The 24,441-nt window shown below is 33.2% G+C and overlaps 1 protein-coding gene across 3 annotated transcripts in view; it reads left to right on the top strand.

Annotated features, from left to right (window-relative positions):
• ZMAT4 (zinc finger matrin-type 4) overlaps nucleotides 1-24,441 on the top strand; it is a 542,554-nt gene that overhangs the window by 211,949 nt on the left and 306,164 nt on the right. For all 3 annotated transcript variants that reach the window (XM_031950744.1, XM_031950743.1, XM_031950742.1), the window contains exon 4: nucleotides 3,632-3,721. In XM_031950744.1, coding sequence (XP_031806604.1) covers nucleotides 3,632-3,721 — 90 coding nt within the window. The remainder of the gene's footprint in view (nucleotides 1-3,631; nucleotides 3,722-24,441) is intronic.

The raw sequence follows: 24,441 nt of genomic DNA, 5'->3' as shown, positions 1-24,441 counted from the left end.
TGGCCTTGTCTTTTCCTATCATCTTAGTCAATCTGAGAGGTGTGTAGCAGTATCTCATTGTTGTCTTAATTTGTATTTCTTTGATTAACAGTGATTTAGAGCACCTTTTCATATGATTAGAAATACTTTTAATTTCTTCATCTGAAAATTGTTTGTTCATAACCTTTGGCCATTTATCAACTGGAGAATACCTTCTCAATATGATTTTTAAACAAATATGTATTTAAAATGAATGTATATTTATAACCTGAAAAATAAAGGTCTGTTAGTTTAAAAATTGGGAGTTGTTGAAGAGGGAATTTTCAGTCAACTGTAGGTTGAAATTACTGATTGTTGAAACCTTTTCCATATACACATATGTAAAGTCATGAGAAAATCCTCAAGGATTTTCAGGATATATATTTGATAGAATCTGGCTTTTTAAAATTGAGTGAATATCCCTTCTTGAATAGCACCTCTTCTATTACAGGGATCCTTTTTCACGGTTGACACCAGTGCAAAGTGGAGAGGTCTCCAACCTCACTTAAAATGATTACCAATGTAATTCCTTTATGAAAAGCTAAAGTTGTCTCTAAGTTGAGCTAGAAGCATTACTTAGGATGTGTAGCTCATTTTACACAGCATTTTAATGTAAAGAATGTCATAATGGAAAGGAGACCTGTATTGGATCTTTACTTCTGCATTGACTAATTCTGTGATCTTAGGCAAAGCTCTGAGACTTGCTTTTAATCTGAAAAGTGAGTTTTGAATTAGATGAGCTCTCTTCCAAGACTTAAATTCTTTGAATACTTTGGAGAGGAAAATTCTTGTAGTCCCAGAAGTCTCTGCACAAATGAAACTCTACATGACACGTGGGCTGATTTAACTCATCTTTTCTAACCACCACACATTTGGCTGGCTTTATCATAGAATCATAGATTGAAAGTTTGAAGGGACCCTGGAAGCCATCTAACTCAAAACTCTCATTTTATAGATGACTAAGCTGAGATCCAAAGAAATCAAATTAATTCCATGGTCACACAGGTAGCACATGAAAGTGGCAGAAGTTAATCCCTCTTCCTCTGACTCCAAAGCCACTGGGTTTTGTTTTGGTTTGCTTTGTTGGTCACACTGTTGGATTTCTTTTCAAGAATGGATTGATTTACCTTTTTTTTTTTTTTACTGCATGTAACTATATGAAAAAAGATCTTCCTTAGTTTCTGCTTTTCAGATGAAAAAGGTGTAGATTTATTTGACCTTTGGGATTGGATTGGACTTATGACTGGCTCTCAGGAAAAATGAGTATAGAGCTTTCTCAAGGTGAATTCTTTAGGAAGTTTCATCCTAAGGAAAGGACCCCACATGTGCAAAAATGTTTGTTGCTGCCCTTTTGTAGTGGCAAGAAACTGGAAACTGAATGGATGCCCTTCAGATGGAGAATGGCTGAATAAATTGTGGTATATGAATGTTATAGAATATTATTGTTCTGTAGGAAATGACCAATAGGATGATTTCAGAAAGGCCTGGAGACACTTACATTAACTGATGCTAAGTGAAATGTGCAGAACCAAGAGATCATTATACATGGCCATAAGAAGACTATATGATGATCAATTTTGATGGACATAGCTCTCTTCCACAGTGATATGGTTCAAACTAGTTCCAATTGTTCAGTGATGAAGAGAGCCATATACACTTAGAGAGAGGACTGTGGGAACTGAGTATGGATCACAACATAGGATTTTCACCCTTTTTGTTGATGTTTGCTTGCATTTTGTTTTCTTTCTCAGCTTTTTTCCCTTCTTGATCCAATTTTTCTTGTGCAGCAAGATAGCTGTATAAATAGGTATATATATATATATATATATATATATATATATATATATATATATATATATATATATATGTATATATATGACTTGACATATTATTTAACATGTATTGGACTACCTGCCATTTAAGGGAGGAGGTGGAGGGAAAGAAGGGAAAATTTGGAACAGAAAGTTTTGCAAGGGTCAGTGTTGAAAAATTACCCATGCATATGTTTTATAAATAAAAAAGCTTTAATAAAATAAACATTTAAAAGGGAGTTTCTTCCTAAATGAGCAGAATCATAGAACAAGTATTTTCTAGGTTCAAATCCTGTCTCTGATACTAGTTATATGACTATACTCAAATCAAATAATCTTGGACCCTCTGTTTGCTCATCTGCAAAATGGGGATAAGAATTACTATAGTTTTTGTGAAGGTTAAATGGGATTATGTTTGTATTGAACTGTGCAAAGTGGAAATTGCCACAAAAATCCCTTAATAAATTAGGCAGAGACAGAGTTGAGCTCAAAGTTGTACCAAAAAAAATCTTCGTAAGATGGGCATAATTTCACTCCATATCTTCTCCACTTGCTTGAAAATGCATTCTTCCATTGCCTCTCATTATCTTGCTACTGAGGAAAAGTTAAAATAATAATAAATTATATTTGAATAAGGTTTTATGATTCACAAAGCATTTTCTTCCTAATAACTATGAGCTAATTAGTATAAAAATGTTATTTGTGATTCCAAATAAAATACTAAAGATCAAAGAAGCAATGACTTGCCTAAGAACATGAAACTTTTGTGAGAATTTGTTTTCAAACTCTTCTCTCTAGATTCCAAATACACTGTTCTTTCTATCACAAGACCCTGGAGAGAAGGGCATCTTGCATAAGAAAATGACTAGATGACAGTTCCCAAATTAATGGCTGGGAAGCTCCATGAGGGATCATAAGGTGGGGAGTTGTATTTAGCCACTATTGGTTACCATTTTTAATGCAGTAATTCCTTACATGTTTCAAATCAAATAATAATACATTTCCATCCCTATTCCTTGCTTTTTCTTCTTCAAGGGGAAAAATCACAATCACTTTCAAATTTCCACATTGTTTCTGTTTTCCAAAGCTGAAATTATACCATTTGTGTGATTCTTTGTAAATCACTTAAGCACTCATGGCTTTTTCTTGCAAAGCTGGAACAATACTGTCCATACAATCTACCTCATTGGCTTTTTATGAAGGTAACATGTTAACAATAAAATCAATAAAAGCTATTAAGTGCCTTCTCTGAGCCAGACATTTTGCTAAATACTACTATTATTAATAGCTGACTTTTATATAGGTCCTTAGAGTTTGCAAAATACTTTAAAACTATCGTTTCCTTTTATTCTTTCAACAATTCTGGAAGTATGTGCTAGTAATATTCCCCATTTATAATGAAGAAAATAGAGTCAATGACTTGCCCAGAGTAGTATAACTAATAGGCATCAGAGGCTAGATTTGAACTCAGGCCTTCTTGACTGAGGGTCTAGTGTTTTATCCACTGTACCATTTTTATGAGAAAGTTTCTTTAGGAGAAAGGTGCTCTACAAGATACAAAAGGATCTGCAATGTCAAACAACAAGGAACTTTAGATGATTTTTAGTGCATTATTTTTATTTTCCAGATAAGAAAACTGAAGCCAAAGGGTGATTCAGTGATGTTAGCAAGGCAGCAAATAACAGACCCAGGACTTAAATGTAGACCGTCAAATACAAATACAATTCACTGTTATTTTTCTTCTTGAATTGTCATGTTTATGAAATTCCTTCTCACCCATTTATGCTTTCAATTTTTTTCAGAGTCGAAAACATGCAAGCAAAGTCCGACTTTATTACATGCTCCACCCTATAGATGGTGGGTGTCCAGCCAAGAAGCTGCGATCAGAAAATGTGAGTGTACAATGCATCTAGAGGATTCTATTGCTAATTTGACCTAACATTCTAAGTCATTTTTACCAGTGTTGATCTTTTATGTCATCATCTTAACTGAAAGCCATATTCAGATTAGTCAAAATGTTAAGTAATTAAGAATACTTTTCATTAGACATAATATAGAACATTTCATATGTACCTGGGTCCGTTTATTTTTCTTTGCCAATCAGAACACATCATCATTATAATGCCAAGATATATACATGAAATGCCTGTTTTATATAGAGAATTATTCTGGTTTCTGAGAAAAAAATGCAGATTTTGCTAAAATATAATTCTTACTCTTGTAGAACTTACAGAATAATAAATATGAGTAGTGATTGAGACCTTGTGATGAATTGGTCTTGGGAATAATGTCATAAAGAGACATAAAAAGAGTTAAAATATAGACAGAATACAAAGCAAGAGATAGACAAAGGAAAGACCAAAGCTCATTGGAGACAAAAGTCATATTTCAAAAAATATCTCTTTAAGATTTTCTCATACCAGCCCTGTGAGGTAAGTAGAGTCAGCAATATTATTCTCTTTTTACCAATGAAAAGCCTGAGGTTATTAGGATAGGAACTCAGGTTTTCTAAGTTTATATCACTCTGCCTCTTAAAAAAGCAATTTAATTTATAACAATAACAACAGCATAAATAATAATAGTTAGCATTTACAGAGTACTTTAAATTTTGAAAAAAAAAACACTTTAAAAGTATGATCTCATTTGAGTCTCACAACATTCTTGGGAAATAGATTCTATTATCATTCTCATTTTATAATTGAGGGAATGGAGACTGAGATAAGTAAGTGACTTGCCCAGCCTCATATAACTAGTAACTCTCTAAAGCAGGATTTGAATTTGAGACTTCTTGTCTCCAATCCAGTGCTTTATCTACTGGGACTAATCAGTTTTTAATGAAACGAAAACTATTTGGTGGGCCCTAAATCATCTTGGCCAAACCTTAGTTTCCTGCCTTCTTTAGACATACATAGTTTTGGGAAACCAGAATGCAGGGCAAAGCATATGGCCCATTAGTACAAGTGCTTGAGCATAAGGGTTTTTCTTCCATTTTTAGAAAAATGATGATGTTTTGACATGGCATAAAGGGATTCAAGTAAGTGTTGATTTGTTGGGATTCTTTATGCTTTAAAATGTGAGTGAACTGCTCAGGTATAGTTATATAAAGAATGAGTTTCATGCTTAGAAAGAAACATATCATGTAAAATTATCTGATATCATGGAAAGATTCTTGGTTTTGAAGTTAGCCAGAGTTCAAACTTGACTCTAAAATTTAACTTTCTTTAATTCACTTAATATTTCTGTGCCTCAATTCCTCCTACTCTAAGATCATCCATATCATGGCCTTTATGTATTGTCAACTCTGTCTTGGATCTTCTTTTTTTTTTTCCCTATACATTCTCAACGACCTTAACAATGTCATGGGTATAATTGTGAGTCCTTCAGAGTTCTATTGATATGTCCTATCCCAAACTCTTTCTGGAACACCAATTCTGCAATTCTTTTTATTTTAATTATTATTTTTTAAAAAATTAAAATCCACCTTTTCTCTCTTCCTTCTTCCCATACCCCTGAGAAAGTAAGAAAAAATAAATCACCATTAAAAACATGTATGGTCAAGCAAAACAAATTCTTACACTGACCATGCCTACAAAATGTCTCTGTATTCTGAGTCTATATCATGTCTACTGGGAGGTAAGCAGCATGTTTTATAATGAGTCCTCTGGAATTATATTTGATACATATTCCCAAGTCTTTCAAAATTGTCTTTACAATATTATTATTATTTTATATATTGTTCTCTTGATTCTGCTTCTATTACTTTTTATCAGTTCATATAAGTCTTCATAGGTTTTTCTGAAACTATCTTCATCAAATGATTTACAGCACAATGATATTCTATCACATTTACATGCTATAATTCTTTCAGCCATTCCCCAGTTTATAAACACCCCTTCAGTTTCCAATTATTTGCCACCCCAAAAAGCTGCTATAAATAGTTTTTGTATGTATAATTTATTTTCCTCTATCCTTGTTGTTTTGGGGGTATAAGCTTAATTGTGGTAGTCTCTGAATGGGCATGCACTTTTCAAGTTGCATATTTTGGGGTATAGTTTCAAATTGTTTTCAAGGATGACTGTACAAGTTCACAGCTCTACCAATAGTGCATTAATGTACCTGTTTTCATAACCACATCAGCATTTATCATTTTCCTTTTTTTTTTTTTTTTTGCCAACTTTGCTAATCTGAAGAGGTTGAGATGGTACTTAAGAATTGTTTTAATTTTCATTTCTCCATCACTTTAGTGATTTAATTTTTTTTTCATTTAGCTACTATCAGCTTGGATTTCTTCCTCTAAAAACTGCATGTTAATATCCTTTGACCGTTTAGCAAATGGAGAATGAATTTTATTATTATAAATTTGAATAATTCTCTGATATATTATAAATGAGACTATCAGAGAAACTTGATACAAAGATTGTTCTTCCTATGTACCTGACTTTCTTCTAATTCTAGCTAAAATGATTTTATTTATGAAAAAAATCTTTTTTTAATCAAAATTGTTCATTTTATTTACTGTGATTAATTTTATCTTTCATTTATTCATGGATTTTCCCTCCATTCATAAATCTTATGTGTAATTTCTTCCTTGCTTCTCTAATTTGTTTATGATGTTAGTCTTTTTTTTTTCTTCCTTTTTATGCTCTTTTATTTATTTATTTTTTAAATAACTTTTTATTGACAGAGCCCATGCCTGGGTAATTTTTTTACAACATTATCCCTTGCACTCACTTCTGTTCCAACTTTCCCCCTCCCTCCTTTCACCCCCTCCCCCAGATTGCAAATAGTCCTATACAAGTTGAATATGTCACACAGTGTATCCTAGATACAATATATGTGTGCAGAACCGAACAGTTCTCTTATTGCACAGGAAGAATTGGATTCAGAAGGTAAAAATAACCTGGGAAGAAAAACAAAAATGCAAGCAGTTTACATTCATTTCCCACTGTTCTTTCTTTGGGTATAGCTGCTTCTGTCCATAATGTTAGCCTTTTTATCTCAACTAAGTACCTACTATGAAATTATCTTAGTATAGTATATATCCCAGCTTCTTAAATTGTGGGTGGTGACCCATATGGGGTCCTATAACTGAATGTGGGGGTCATGAAATTATGATTTTATTATCAGTAAATGTTTTATTTGTATACCTACTTTATATACCTATATACCTGGGATCACATAAAATTTTCTTGGGTGAAAAGGGGTTATAAGTATAAAAATTTTTAAGAAGTCCTAGTGTAAGACATTAAAGTATATCTAGTTTCTGTCAGTCTGCTTTCCAGTTTTCCCAGTGGTTTTCATTGAATAGTGACTTCTTGCCTCAATAATCTTTGGATCTTTGGGTTTATCATTATGCTGCTAGATTAATTTGCTACTGTGTGTTGAATATCTATAAACAGTATTATTAGCCTTTGTATTTCTTTACCAGTTTTTGTATGTAAGAGTATGTACATGCCTAAATATTTTATATTTTCCATAGTTAGCTTAAATGGAATTTCCCTTTCTTTCCTTTTTGATAGGTCTTATGGATAATATACAGAAGTGCTAATGATTTATGTGGGTTTATTTTATATCCTGCAATTTTGCTAAAGTTTTAAATTGTTTCAATGAATTAATTATTTTTAAAAGTGCATGTTATGCATGTAATGACTGTATAAATGTTAGCTATTATAATTTCAATTAGACTTTTAGTTGACTCTCCAGATTACTCTTAACCATCATGTCATTTAAAAAAGAGATAATTTTGTTTCTTTTTTTTGACTATGATTATTCCTTCAATTTTGGGGGGTGTCTTATTGTTAAAACTAGCTTTTCTAATACTATCAAATAATGATGATAAAAATGAACATCTTTGCTTTATGCCTGATCTTATTAGAAATTCTAGGCCTTTATTTAATTCCCCATTATTGATAGTGTTGACTCTTGGTTTTAGATATATACTATTTATCACAAAGATCCTTTTATTATGCTTTCTGGCTACTGGTATTCTTTTTAACAAATCTGTGTTGTATCTTGTCAAAAGTTTTTTTTTAGGTATCTATTAATATAATATGATTTTGTCATTCATGCTATTAATATTGTCAATTATGTCTATAGCATCCCAAATATTGATATAGCCATGTATTACTGGCATAAATCAAATTTGTTGTCATAGGGTCTGATCATATTGCTGCCGAATCCTTATTAATTTCAATTAAATTTTAAAAATCAATATTAAGGATAAAGGCCTATAGTTTTCTCTATCTGACCCTTCATAGTTTAAATATTAACACTAAATGTGTATATAGAAGGAATATGTTGAAACTCATTATTTTTTCCTATTATTTCAAACAGCTTACATAATATTGAATTTTTTTTATGTTTTATAAAACTTATTTGTAAATCTATTTGGCCATAGTCTCCTCCCTCCTTTGGGCATTGATTTATAGCTTGTTCAATTTCTTTTTCTGAAATCTATCCAAGTCTGGGACTTCTTTTTAATCTAGTAAAAAGCCTTGGTCTGCTTTCAGTTTTTGACATTGGAATGCTCCATGTGGCAACATACACTGCTGACTAGTCCTCATCCCCACTATCTGCAGGTTTCTCAATTTCCCTTTGATGTTCAGGTTGAAAATATGAGTCAATGTAATTTCCACCCTCAGATTCACAATCAGAACTAAGTTTGGTGTACTTTGTAGATCTTTAGGGAGGAGTTGTGTTAGAGAGCTCAGCTGCTCTTCCTGTTATGCTGCTATCTTGGTTCTGCCCTCCTCTATTAGACATTTCAAATTAGATGTGCCATAGGTTTTTCAAAATTTACGTGTTTAAAACAGAGCTCATTATCTTTCTTCTCTAACCCTTCCCTCTTCTAGACTTCTCTTTTTCTCTCTAAAGCACAACTATTCTTGGATTGATCTCCAATTAGTTGTCAAATCTATACATGTCTACCTCAACATCTCTCACATCTGACTCATTCTTTCTGCTCACTCTAATATCTCCTTACTTTAGGCCTTCATCACTGTTCACATAGATTATTGTACAAGACTCCTGATTGATCTCTCTGTCTCAAACGTCTCCTCTCTTTATAATCTGTCTTCCACACAACTGCCAATTGAATTTTTCTTGAGTAAAGAACTGATTGTTTCATTCTCTTGCTCAATAAAATCTAGTGCCCCTCTCCAACTTCCAGTATAAAATATAAACTGCCCTGTTTAGCATTCAAAAACCTGGCTTCAACATAACTTTCCATCCTCATGATGTATTACTTTCTCTTCACTGTGTGATTCTTCCAAACTTCTTCCTTCTATTTCTTACACATGGTACTCCATCTCTCATTTCCAATAGTCATTTCTTTGAGTTGACTATCTCTGAATACATAGAATGTGCTCCCTCTTTAATCTTGTAGAATCCTTCTCTTTCATCAAGATGCAGCTCAAGCATTACTTTCTACTTGAAACTTTCCTGCTACCTTCCAGATAGTAATTCATTCTTTCACAAACTATATTTAAATTCTTTATATTTATTCTGTATATACTTATTTTATGTGCTTGTTGTCCTCCTTATTAGATTGTAAGATCTTTCAGAATAGGAATTATTCCTTTTTTGTTGTTATATTCCCAATGCCTGGAATACAGTAGGCACTTAATGAATGTTTATTAATTGATTGAGTGGGTACAATATTTGGATTACCTAACCTGATAGAGTTATCACGAACAAACTGCTTTACAATTCTCAAAGCTGTATTGAATTTTGAGTTACTTATTAAGTAGTTGTCATGTCTTGTTCTGGAGATCTCCAGGGGAACTGTAGTCTCCTTCAAGAGTCCCCTGTAGTGCTTCATCATTTTGAAAGTCAAAAATAATAGGGTTCATGGCCTTTCAGCAAGTGGCCTTTTGGAAAAGGATTCTCTTACAGTGATTCACTTTTAAAATCATGGAAATTGCTTTTGGATTTGAAGCCTAGGACTAGATGTGAGGCTTAAAAGCTTCACAGGGAGGACAAAGGTCACCAGGGTGGTGAGAATATAGAAAGAAAGGCCATTAGAGGAATATTTCAAGAAATATGGATTGTTTAGAGAATACAAACCTTTAGCTGTCTTTAAGTATTTGAAGGGTTGTCTTCTGAAAGAGGGATTAGAAGTATTCTGCTTAGCTCCACAGGGCAGCACTAAGATCGGGGAGTAGAAATTGAAAAGCAGCTCTTAAATATGATATAAGAAAAGTGTTCTAACAATTAGAGGGGCCCAATGTGTGATGTTCTGCCTAAGTCTATGGTCTTAAAAACTATGATACTCATTTCATTCAGCCCATCTTGTTTTCTTGACAAAATAAAGAAAAAAAATCCAACTCTAGGTTTTTATTGATACCTTTTATTTTTATATCCATTTAGGTTTTCCCCAACTTAATCCTTTGCCCTCAAGGGGCTTATATTTTAATGGGGGTAAGATAGTATACACACAAAAAGAGATGGGATAGAGAAGGAACAAAAGTATGAAGGTACCCATCAAGGAGTCATAGTTTTGAAAGTCAGAGAAAGTTAGGAACTGATTTAGGAAGAGGAACAGGGAAATTTTTATCTTTTTTTTGGGACAAGCTTATTTGTTATGACAAAAGGAAAAGGGGATGGTAGAGGATGAGGTGGATAGATAGCGTCATGAAAACAATAAATATGAGCTTAGACAGACTTGTAAAGATAGTGGAAGGTGGCAGGACTTGGGATGCTATGGATCATGGGCTCACAGAGTCAAACACAATTGAGCAAGTGAACAACAACAAATTTTTGTTATACTTTCACAAATTCAATTTTAATTATTTTGAATCTTTATTCTCTAAATTTACATTCTTTTATTATCATTGTTATTCTGTTTTCCTAGCAGTGTTTATTTTGTATCAAAGTGAGTCTTTTAATGCTTCTTATTATGATCCTTATGTCTTAGAGCATAGTAATTATTCCATTATCTTCATGTATCACCATTTGTTTAGTCATTCCCTAATTGATTGACATCAACTTTGCTTCCAGTTCTTTGCTATTATGAAAAATGCTGCTATAAATATTTTGATTTACATAGAACCTTTCCTTTTTTCCAGTGACCTTGGGATATATGTCTAGTAGTAGAATCTTTCAGTCAAAGGGCATGGTCATTTTGATCACTTTATTGGCCTAATTTTACATTGCTTCCCAGAATGGTGGTATGAATATACCAATTCATAGTTCTCCAAGCAATGAATTAATATGCTTATCTTTTCACCAACACTGATTATTTCCATCTTAAGTCATCCATGCCAATTTACTGAATGCGTGGTGAACCTTCAGAATTGGTTTGATTGAAATTCTTCATTACTGGTGCTTTGAAGCATTCTTCAATATGTTTTTTAAATTAATTTGTAATTGTTAGACTTGTTTATATCTTTTGATCATTTCTCCAGTGAAGAATGGTTTGGGGATATAGATATAGCCCTATTTCTATCTAGTTAGCTATTGGTTGTCTAAATAATTCAGATATCAAAACCTTATCAGAAGAATTTGATAGCAATATTTTCCAACTTTGCTTTCTAATATTTCAGGGGAAAATGGATATTTGTACCATTCATTAAAGAGGAAAGAGAAACCTTGTTCTGGAAAACTCTTGAATCTTCATCCCTATCTTCTAACTTGTAACTGAAATCTAGAACAATAGTTTAACCTGCTATTAGCTTTGTTAGTGTAGGGGAAAATAGAAATAAGATTCAGTTTTTAATCCTAATTTATTGTTTTGCATAATTTGAACCCTTCCATAGACTTCTTACTTCTGCAAAAGCAAGGCAACTTATAACAATAAAAACTAACAAGTTTATTACAGTCTTTATTTACTGCCATTTATAATTTAGTGTTTGATAGAGTAATATCTTTTTCCTTAGGCATCATCTCTAAAGAATAGAGAGAGGGAAAACCTTTTAGCTGCAATTGATAACAAAATCCTAATTAGTGTAGACTGGGGACAGTTTTCATCAGTACCCATTACTCTTAACCATTTGAACAGCTCAGTTTATTTATTTTATTCATTTTTTAAAAAAACAGGCTTATAGCTGGATAAATTATTTTAGTCAGGAATTTCTGAACTACAGGGAGCATAAAGATAATGTTTCCTTTGCCCCATTCATAAAAAAAAAAAGAAAATTGAATTAACTGATCATTAAGGCTCACCCCTGGGCAGGTGATGCAGTAGATAGAACATCAGGTCTAAGTTCAAGAAGTCTTCAGATGTTCAAATCTGGCCTTAGACACTTACTAGCTATGTGACTCTGGGCAAGTCATTTAACCCTGTTTGACTCAGTTGTCTCATTTGTAAAATGAACTGAAGAAGGAAATGGGAAACTACTCTCGTATCTTTACCAAGAAAACCCCCAAATGGGGGTCACAAAGAGTCAAACATGATTGAAATGATGGAACAAAAAGTCTTCTCCAAAGCTAGATTTGTTGTCCTTTTTCTCTGTCTGTAGATCTTATTATAACGTAAGAAAGATGTAGTTTCTGCTAACTGTAAGTTGGTTTGCTTATTTCTTCTCAAGTTTTTGTGACCCATAGCACCCAAGATATTCCATTGTCATTGGCCATGCTGAATGGTTGTTTCTGGTGGTGTGGCCTATGACTTTTGCTTGATTCATATCTGTATCCTTACCTTCTGCTGCTCCCTTTGCATATTTTTTCTCTTTCTGTTTTTATTTTCCTCCTCTGTTTTTTTTTCTCTCACTTTTGGCTTTTTACTCCTTTTGCCTTATTCCTTGCCATTTTCTGAATACTTTATCAGACTATCGTTTATGTTTTTCTTCTTATACTATATTCTCTGCATTTCTAGAGAGACTTGTTTTCTGGCCATAAGGGGAAGCTAAAAGGGGCATAAATATTTTATATTCCATTTCTAGACAAGAATATTAGGTCTTAAGAGTTGATGAGATAAACAAGGAATCAGACATTTTCAATAGTTGGGTGATATCTTAAAGGTCATCTTAAAGGTAATAACTACCCATTCTTCCCATTTTACATATAAATACAGGTGTATTTATATCCTCATTCTCTAATCTTTTTTCTCTTTGTTTTGGTTTAATGTAATGGTAGCAGGTCAGTGAAGAAATTTGAGGATGAGAATAGGAAAATATGTTTCCCAAGTTGACACAACCAATTGGTAGGTTTTACATTGATTCCTGGGAAATTCACTTCTTAAAAAGGATATCTAAAAAAGGCTTGAAGCAAAGACTCCATTGCTGTTACTTAAGGAACCAAGAGAAAGGTTTTCTTTCCATTTGAGCATCTTTGCCAAGAAAACTCCAAATGGGGCTTATCAGTTCTTTGTTTTAACTGTAGAACTTGTTATAAAAACTGCATTGAAATTTTGACCTACAAAATCTCTCAGGTCTCTTTAGTATCATGAAAACTAAACTGTGCTTCATTCCTTATTTCCTTTTTTCCCCCTCAGTCAAATAAGGCAATTGGTAATGCTATCAATCAGTGAGATACAATGTCTTGGAGATATCAACATGGCCACCATTCTGGAATTTAGTACTTTATCAAGAAATAAACAATCTCACTTTTACAGTATCCCTCTACTGATGTCTAGCTCTCTGTGTAACTAATCAATACAGTCATTTAACTGGCAATCACCAAGTAGCCAACAATAGACTAGTATTTTATCAAATTTTAGAATAGGCTTAATTAGCTCTTATCCTTAGGACCTTATAATATATCTGAGGGAAGCTAGGTGGTACAATAATAGATAGAGCTCCAGTCCTGAAGTTAGGATGATCTAACAACAAATCTGGCCTCAGACAATTAGAAGCTATGTAAATCTAGACAGTTCACTGAGTTTGCCTCAGTTTCCTCATCTGTAAAATGAGCTATAGAAGCTCATAGAGCTATAGAAGCCCATACAAATGGGATTATAGTAAGTCAGACACAACTGATGTGACTGAATCACAATATCTCTGGGGAGAGAGCACTGTAATGGGACATGACAGTTGAGGAAAAATCATTAGGAGCTGAGAGAAGGGAGAGATCTTTCTGAAAAGGGAGAGGCCAGAAAAGGGATTATCTTATTAGAAACCAGACCTTAGCTATCTTTTCACCCAGTCTTTCTCATCTTATAGATGGATTAGAAACTGAGATCCAAAGAAGAGAAGAGTCTTATTTAATGCATACATGTAGATAATAACAACTGAAATTCAAGCAAGTGCATTTAAATTAGAATCTTGTGTTTTATCCACTCTATTAGATTTTCTGAAGAAGCTAAACCTTGGAAGTTTGGTAGGATTTAGAAAAAGGAAAAGAAGAAAGAAAAGAAATGATTTCAACTTGGGGAAGAACCATGAACAAAGATTTGGATAAAATTGAACATAGTATGGTACTGAAATAATTACACTGGCCTGAATGAACTAATGATCATATATTAAAGATTAATAGGAGGCAATAATCTTGCCAAATAAGATGAGGCAAGGCAGAGGGTTTTGAATTCAATGAGATTGGGGATAGAGAATCACTACAGATCATTGAAAAAGAGGACATTATAAATTAAATCAAAAAAATGGTCAAATTAAAAAAAAAAAAAACCTTATTCTCTTATTTTGAAGATGAGAAAAATAAGTCCTGGAGAAAGGAAGTGACTTGACAATTCAGACTTGATAAATTGATCTAGAAAGTTCTGGGGTTAGCACATTGGCAATTATGGTAATAGAGGCCCTTGCACATATTGATTACCCAGAAGGCTTTCTTTTCAATTCTGAATTAGGTTGAATCACTTAAATTCCTTGATTTCATCAAGGGTAACACCCATATTCTTTCTTATTTCATCCTCTTGAATCCTTAAAATCTCTTTTAGTGTTCCTTTTCTAATTAGCCAATGTTGAAAGTGCTCTCTATAGCATTATTGAATCCTGTATGACTGTCTTCATTTTGTACTTACATTAGACTCAAAAGCCTTTCTATCCCACTCTAAATTGTCATTTGTAATGGAACAAAATACTTTGGGAGAAAGAAAGTCTTACCCAAAACATAATCATTATCATCACTGGAGCTTAGTTGTCTCTTGGGCAGGTCAGGTTGGTAATGACCTGGATCTGGAGGCCAGACAGTTAGTTCCACAGGAAGAAAGCAGGTGATCAGGAGATATGCCAGAAATAGGCAATAGGAAAATGTCCAGGCAAGTGGGTAGTTGGCAACAAGGAAGTGTGGGACTAGACAACAGGCAGAGGTCCCAGCCAGTGGGCAGAGAGTCAGGGGAATTTGGCAGCAAGTAATAGAGTTTGAAATAGGAATATTAATTACTATATAATATATTGACAGTATGTAGAAGCAGCATGATATAGTGGATAGAGAGCTGTTTTTTGAATTAGGAAAATCTGGGTACAAGTCTTTCTCTAATTAGCTGACTAGCTGGGAGCCATGGACAACTATTTTAATCTCTCAATGCTACAGGAGACTCCAAGACTTTAATTTACACATGAATTGCTACTGGAAACAATTTCTTAATTGTGGGTTCCCTACACTGTTGAAATCAAATTGGAATGATTGATTGGTCTTTTCTATTTATCAAAAATACTAACTTATTATATCTTTTTAGTGAGTAATTATGAGCCCCTCATATATAGAAAGGCCCACTTTTGAGGAAAGGGACTGTCATTGTGAGTGTAGCTCATAGTAAGCCAGAATAGAAATGTCACCTCTTCTGTCCCAAGCCTTCTCCAAAGAAGACTTTCATTTCTGCCAGGAGAAGCAGTAAGTAGGGTTAGAGGCCATAACTTCTCTCCTTAGAGCGACAGGGTACTGTGTTAGATTATATCTGCTCTTTTAAATGTTGTACATCTAGGGGACATAATAGGGTTTCATGCAAGTTTTTCAAGGATGAGTACATTTCACCACACCCCAGTCCCTGCTTTTTGTAACTAGGCTTGTGTGATGCAGGCTGAATGTGTTCTCATACAGTAAGCTAAATGCCCACTGATTGCTTTCCTGTCTACTTTACTCATAGCTAGGTGATGCACTGGATATAACACTAACTCTGGAGTAAGGAAGGTCTGAATTCAAAACCAGACTCAGAGACTTATTATCCATATGACCTTGTTCACTTAACCTCCTTGCTTCTGATTCCTGATCTGTAAAATGTAACTTGCTCAGAGTCACACAGCTAGTAAATGTCCAAATTTGAACTCAAGAAGACGAGTCTTTTTGGTTCTAAACCTAGTGCTCTATCCCTATACCATCTCCTCTTCCCCTCCTATTATTAACACTACCACTGTTGCCATAGCTGCCTCTGCCATTGCTGCTGCTGCTTACTACTGTTACTACACTACTGATACTTTTAGTACTACTACTATTACTCTAATACTTTTACTGCTACTGCTACTGCTGCTGCTGCTACTACTACTATTACTATATTAGTACTTTTAGTACTACTACTTCAGTATCAGTACTACTACTTTAGTACTTTAGTACAACTAAAGTAGTTGTAGTACTAGGATTAAAGTAGTAATATTAGCTATATTACTACTTTAATCCTAGTACTACAACTACTTTAGTACTTTTAGTACTACTGCTACTAGTACTTTAATACTTTTAGTCATACTGCTACTTCTTTAGCACTGCTACTACTACTTTAGTCATTTTAATACTACTACCTAGTATGACTACTACTATTTTGGTACTTTTAGTACTACAAATAAAAGTAGAAAAAAGGATAGACTTTGCTCCAAGGAGCTTATATTCTAAGCAAAGAAGCTAATACATAAAAGGAAGTTAAAAGGGAAATAGTAGAGAGATTGTGGAAAGAAAGCAATAATGCAAATGATGTCCAGAACAGAGGAGTGGATTTGGCCAGGGTCACAAAATTAATAAAGGGTAGAATCAGTATTTGGAAGGACAACGAAGGGATTAGGCAATTATATGGTACTGATTATGTGCCAAACACTATGGTAAAAGTTTTATCTCATTTGATCCTCCCTAAAACCTTAGGAAGTAGCCACATTTTATATAGAGGAAACTGAGGCAAAATTCAATATTAACTCTCTTAAATGAGAAATGAGGAGATATTTCAAAAAAAATATCATTATTTTTCCTCCAAAAAAGATTGATTAGATTTTAACATGATGATATTTCCCAATGATGAATTTATAATGAAAAGGATTGGAGCATAGAGAAACTAAAAAAGTCCAGAATGAATGCTGCTGGGGAAATCAAAGACATCTTTGAGAATTAGTATTGTCATTCCAAAGCCCACAGTTTTCTTTACACTGTTCTTTGGATTGTGGATAAAATTCCCTGTGGAATATTCCCTTTAACATTCCCTAAGGGAAGGACAAAGGTCCCAACTGTGTTGTATCAGGCAATCAACAAGGCAGTGGCTTCAAGAAGTTCTCTATGTGTGTAATGTGCACCAGACTCATTAGTAACTTGTAAATATAGCTGCAGACATGCATAGTGAACTGAAGGGCTACAGATGGAACAAGAAATATTGGTTTCCTTTTCCATAGTGGAAAAGTCTCAGCAGGATAGAAAAATTCACTTAGGGGAAACTATCCCTGAGGTCTCTAGTTACCACCTTGTTGTTTCTCTCCCACTAAGATTCCACCTGCTTCCTCATGTCACTTACCATAACCAGCTGTTTACATTACTCCTCTTGCATATTATTTATCCTGATAGACTGTACTATTTGCACATGGCCCAGTTGCATTAGAAATTGGAGTCCATGCCATCTTGTGGCACAAATGGCTGGATCAGATCCCTTCTTGTATTTATACTATGTGGCGTTCCTCTCTGTGAATACAATGGTTATGTTTCCAAAATAAATATGAAAGTTTCTTGTCATATATAGTGAGATAATTTCCAGATTATCCAACTAAAGCTTATTTAACCCAAAATAAAGCTGAAATATTAACCAATAAATAAAAGAGAAAAAATACTTAAACTTTAAAGATAAATAATAAATTTCATGGGTCAGCTAAATAGTAAAGTAAATAGAGCACAAGTCAGGAAGACCTGAGTTCAAATTCTTCCTTGCTAGCTGTATAACTCTGAGCAAGTCACTTTCCTTATTTGTAAAGTGAGGTGGAGAAGGTAATGGCAAAACATTGCAATATTTTTTGCCTGGAAAATCCCAAATGGAGCCATGAAAAGTCAGATATGACTTAAAAAATTGAAAATAGCAAATTTCTCAAATTCAGCAATAAACATCAAATTTTGGAAGTAGCCAGAAAACTATCAGAAATCTTTCTGCTAAGGGTAGGAATTGTGTTCTGCCTTTCTTGGCTTAGCACAATACCTGATCCTAAAATTGCTTGTTGATTGACTGAAGGTTGAGCTATGAAGGAATATGAATTCTAATAATCTAGGATAATACCACAGCCACAAAAAAATTGAGGAAATAAAGGACTCTGGCATTCAAGAGAGCAAATGAATTCAAGTTGCAAATTAAAATAATGTCTTGCAAAAACTAAGCCATCAAGAAAAAATTAGACCTCCAACCTAACGGACATATTTGTAATCACTCTACTATAGAGACATAGAATAAAAATCAAGTGAAATCTTACAAAAATCAGTCTTTTCATTATTAGAGACTTTTAAAAATGAATTAAATTAAAGTTATTAAAAAATTAATTAATAATAAATGATTAATTATTAATAAACAATAATTAATAATAAAAATTGAAAATAATTAAATTAAAATGAATTGATTAATAAAAGAAAGAGTAAAGATATAATCAAAGAGCAAAATATTTAAAGATATTTTAAAAATTAGGTAAAGGAAAAGAAAAAATGATGAATTATACCTTATAGATTAAACCCCATGCTTCTCTCTAGGTGAATCTATGTATTTTTGGAAGGATAGCACAGCAGGAAGAAGGAAGTTGCAGGCTTACTCAGCCAATTTATAGATAAGCAGAGAAGGAATAATAATTTCTTTATTTTCTCAACAAAAGGAGAAATTATGAGAAAATAGGCAAGCCTATAAGAGGGAAATGGATGGAAAACATTGAGAATGGGTCTTACCTCTAAATGGGGGGAAAAATGAATGGGGAAGATTCTGGGAAGATAGCAGAGTAGGTTGGTAAATTTCAAGCTCTTCTGATTTCCCTCACACATAAAACAGATTTGTGCTTCAAGGTGAACATAGACTGCTAAAAAATCAAGAAGACTTGGGGCAGGAGTCCTCTTGACACAATTCTAGAAGATCTGAAGGAAGATTGGAGAAGATCCAAAGAAAGAGTTGGTCCAGGATTAACTCATGTGAAGTGCAAACAACCTCCCTGCTGGCTCCTCAGAAATACCAAGTGGGGCCCCTGGATCAACCTGGGTGTGGCTGCAACCTCAACAGGAACCACAGAGACTTTTAAATTCTTGGCTGCTTGTGGAGTCCTGGTTTGAGAACTGGAAGAACCAAGTGAACTTGGGATGATTAGGAATGTCAAGCCCAGCTGCATTGCTGAGACACGTCTCTGAGAAAGAAGGAACAAATTCTTGGTGAGTGAGGAAGCAGTAGGGCAGTGATGCTGATGGCTGTAGGCACTTATTGAAGGACAGAGCCTTTTGGTTTGGGGTTTCTGGTCAAAGGGAAAAGCTGAAAGGAAGCTTGAGGGACCATCCTCCTCACCCCAGGATTAGAGATGCTTACACCAATACCTCTTATTAGAAAAAAAGAATTGATTAAAAAGAAAGAACCCCACCATAGAAACTTACTATGGGAACAGGGAAAACCAGGGTTCATCTTCAGAGGAGGGGACACTGAAGTAAAAAAAGTTTTTACCTCAAAGAGAAATGTGAAATGGCTCCATGCCTACAGAGAATTTATAGAACTCAAAAAATAATTTAAGAATCAAATGAGAGACATTGAGGAAAAACTAAAAAAAAACCATTCAAGAAAAACAAGAAGATTATTTTTAAAAAGTTAATCAATTAGAAAAGGAGATACAGAAAGGATAAAAAATAACTTTTTGAAAATTAGAATTGGACAAGGGAAACTAGTGAAGCTATTAGAGACCAAGAAATAACAAAACAGTACTGGTTCATAACAATAACAAGTACTGGTTCAAGAAAGCGTGTGTGTGTGTGTATGTGTGTGTGTATATCTCAGTAGGAGAAATTTATTCATGCATGCCAATCCTCTTCCTTTAGAAAAAAACACTTATGTATAGAATGAAAATGTGAGGAAGGACTAAAATTATATGCATTAAATAAATCACAGAAAGCAGGAATTTTAATCAGATCATCAACTAAAGTAAAAATCCAAAGTCACAAATTCAAGAGATATAGGGATTCAGCATCATGCTTAAAACTAATTTTGAGGATAAAACTATATTGATGCTAATTATATATGTGAGCCAAATAGCATAGCATATAAATTCCTAAAGAACAATTTAACTAAATTTCAAAAAAAGACAGAGGAAATAACACTATAATTATATGAGATTTTAATAATCTTCTCTTAATAATCTCAATATGAGATTAAATAATCTTTAATAATAAAAACCTAACATAAGGATAAAAAGAAATATAGAGAGCAAAACAAGCTCTAATAGAAAAATTAGAGCTGAAAGTTTTATGGTGTATTCTGAATGGCAATATTGATTATTCTATATTAAGGATGGTGAGGAACTTTATAGTCATTCATTACAATCCTTTTATTTTAGAAATGAGGATTCTGAGGTAGAGAGTAAAGTGATTTGCAAAGGTTGTCAGTGAGAGTTGGGATTCAAACTTGGCATCTTTGATGAACTTTGAGGAGAGTCCAGAGTCCAATCTAGTGCTCATCTCACTGTCCCACACTGCCTCAAATTTTTACATATACACATATACATAATACATATGTTTCTAACATATTTCTCAGCACTACAAAATCTCTTTACCAAAATGAAATGTTTTCTATGACTGAGCAATTAAAAATGTAAAAAAGCAGAAATGCTAAACACATTCTTCATAGAGCATGATACAATTAAAATAGTTATTAACAGGGAGAACACAAACAAAACATATAGAACTAAATGACATCTTGAATAATGAGTAGGTCAAAAGCAAATAATGGAAAAATTAATGACTATGTGAAAGAGAACAAATAGTGATGCAACATACCAAAGTTTGGGGGTTGCAGCTACATTAGTTTTCAGAGGAAAAATTATCTCTCTGAAAACATCCATTAACCAAATAGGAAAACTGAGACTTAATGAACTGAATATGCAATTAAAAAAACAGGGGATAATAAGCAGAAAGGAGGGAATCTTTTAAAGTTGGAGGAGATAAAGATACAGTCAAAAACCAAACGAATCAACAAAACTAAAATATGTTTCTTTGAAAAGATTAACAAGATTAATATACCTATAGTTAACTTGATTAAAAAAGAGAGCAAAATGAACTTGTCAAAATAAAATCTGAACAAGATATGCTCAAAATTCAGAAAGAAAATGAAAAAGTATGTTCAGAATTAACTTTATATATACATATATGTGTGTGTACATGTATGTGTGTATGAGAAAGAGACAGAGCAGAGAGAAAGAAAAGAGAATTTTTTTAAAAACAATAGATTACCTTCAACAACATAAATTACCTAAATTAAAAGAACATAAAATAGAGATCTTATTGGGAATTGTTTTAGTTTATTCCCATTCCATATGATGCTTGCTGATTGTTTTAAATAAATGCTACTGGTCATTTTAAGGAAAATTCCATTTATTCCTTTACTCTTTAGTGTTTTTATTAGGAATGGATGTTGGATTTTGTCAAATGCTTTTTCTGCATTTATTGAGATAATGATATGATTTTTGTTGGTTTGGTTATTGATATAGTCAATTATGCTAATAGTTGAAATAGACATCTTAAGTAATCCAGACTTTGGTAATGAAAATGAGCAAAGTATAAAGAAATTACAAAGTGGGAGAGAAGTGTGGTCTCTGATGGATTTATTTATAACTGATTTCTAACTAATATTCAAAAGGCAGTTAATGTAGGGCAGATAGTGGATAGTGGATATTTTCTGGTACTGGAGACAGGAGGATCTGAGTTCAAATCAAGCTTCATATACCTCATAATAGCTTTGTGATTCTGGGCAAGTCACTTAATCCTGAGTCCTTCAAAACCTCCCTGCTCACACAAAAAGAAAGATCATATCCATGGCATATAAATTTGTTTTGATAACTGAGAGAGACATTGTAACACATACCTATTTTTTTTCTTTCTTTTTTACTTATTTTAATACATGATTTAATACATGATTTATGAATCCTATTGGGAAAGAAAAATGAGAACAAAAGGGAAAAACCATTGGAGATTGGAAAAAAAAAAACAGAAAAAGAAGTAAACATAGCATGTGTTGATTTACATTCAAGCTCCACAGTTCTTTTTCTGGATGTAGAAGGCATTTTCGGTCCAAAGTCTATTGGGACTGCTTTGTATCACTGAACCACTGGAAAAAATCAAGTCTTTTATAGTCGATCATCATGCATTTTTGCTGTTATTGTAGGCAATGTATTCCTGGTTCTGCTTGTTTCACTCACCATCAATTCATACAAAGGCCTGTGTTTCCAGGCCTTTCTAAAATCATTTTGTTCATCTTTTTTATAGAAAAATAATATTCCATTATCTTCATACATTACAGCTTGTTTAGCCATTTCCCAATTGATGGGTATCTACTGATTTTCCAATTCTTTGTTACCACAAAAAGAGCTGCTATAAATATTTTTGCATATATAGGTCCTTTTCCCTCTTTTATGATTTTCTTGGAATACAAACCCAGTAGTGACACTGCTGTGTCAAAAGATATGGAGATTATTATTAGCCTGTTGGTTATTATTCCAGCTTGCTCTCCATAGTTGAATCATTTCACAGCTACACCAACAATGCATTACTGTCCCAGTTTCCCCACATCCCCTCCAACATTTGTAATTATCTTTTCCTATAATTTTAGCCAATCTGAGAGGTATGAGGTGGTTACCTAAGAGTTTTAAAAATTTTTTCCCAAAATTTGTTCCCATTTTTTTCTACCTCCCCTTCCCCTCATCCCTTTCTCTAGATGGCAAATAATCCAATATATGCTGCACATGTGCAACTCTAAATTTATTTCCATAATTATCATGTTGCATAAGAAAGATCATATTGCAAAGAAAGAAAAATGAGAAAGAAAATAAAATGCAGACATCAGAAAAGTGAAAATACTATGTTGTGATCCACATTCAGTCCCACAGTTTTATTTCTGGATGCAGTTGGATCTCTTCATCACAAGACCATTGGAACTGGACTGACTTGCCTCATTGTTGAAAAGAGCCAAGTCCATTGCAGTCACATAAACTTGTTGTTGCTAAGTAAAGTGTTCTCTTGCTTTTACTCACTTCATTTAGCGTCAGTTCATGTAAATCTCTCCAGGCCTCTCTGAATTCATTCTGCTGATCATTTCTTATAGAACAATAATATATATACATATATATATATTATGTATATGTATATACATTTTTGTCCAGAGTTATTTTAAATGGAATTTTTCTTTCCATCTCTTCTGATGGACTTTGTTAGTAACATATAAAAATGTTGATGATTTATGTGGGTTTATTTTATATCTTACAACTTTGCTAAAGCTGTTAATGTATATACATATACATATACATATATATATATATATATATATATATATATATATATATATATATATATATATATATATATACCATAACTTATTCAGCCATTCTCTAACTGATGGGCATCCACTTAGTTTTCAATTCCTTGCCACTACAAAAAAGAGCTACTACAACCATTCTTGCACATGTTGGGTCCTTTTCCCTTTTTATGATCATTTTGGGATACAGGCCCAGTAGAGGCACTGCTGGATCAAAGGGTGTACACAGTTTGATATTCCTTTGGGCATAATTCCATATTATAGTTTTTTTTTTCATATGACTATAGATGGCTTTAATTTCAGCATCTGAAAATTGTCCATTCATGTCCTTTGACCATTTATCAATTGAGGAATGGTGTGTATTCTTATAAATTTGACACAGTGCTTATATATTTTAGAAATGAAACCTTTATCAGAAACATTATCTGTAAAGATTTATTTCCAGCTTTGTACTTCCCTTTTAATCTTTTTTTCTGTTGGTTGTGTTTGTGCAAAAACTTTTAAATTTAATGTAATAAAAGTTGTTCATTTTACCTTTTATAATGTTCTCTAGTTCTTCTTTGGTCATAAATTCTTTTCTTCTCCAAAAATTAGATAGGTAAATTATCCACTGTTCTCCTAATTTGTTTATGGTATCATCCTTTATTCCCAAATCATTTATCTTACCCTTACTTTGGTATGGGGTATGAGATGTAGGTCTATGCCAAATTTCTGACATTATTTTCCAATTTTCCCAGCAATTTTTGCAAATAGTGGATTCTCAGTTATTGTGTCATGTGTATCTAATCTATTTCACTGATCCACCACTGTATTTCTTAGCCAGTACTAAATGGTTTTATTGACTGCTGCTTTATAATACAGTTTTAGGTTTGGTACTGCCACTATCCTTTGTATTTTTTCCCATTAATTCACTGGATGCTCTTGAATTTTTGTTCTTCCAGATGAATTATGTTATGATTTTTTAGTTCTATAAAATAATTTTTGGCAGTTTCATTGGTATGGCATGAACAAATAGAT

Source organism: Sarcophilus harrisii, chromosome 2 (assembly GCF_902635505.1).
Source record: "Sarcophilus harrisii chromosome 2, mSarHar1.11, whole genome shotgun sequence".
In the NCBI taxonomy this organism is placed as follows: Eukaryota; Metazoa; Chordata; class Mammalia; order Dasyuromorphia; family Dasyuridae; genus Sarcophilus; species Sarcophilus harrisii.
The sequence above is the reverse complement of the archived record's forward strand: the minus strand, read 5'-3'. Positions and strand labels throughout refer to the sequence as shown.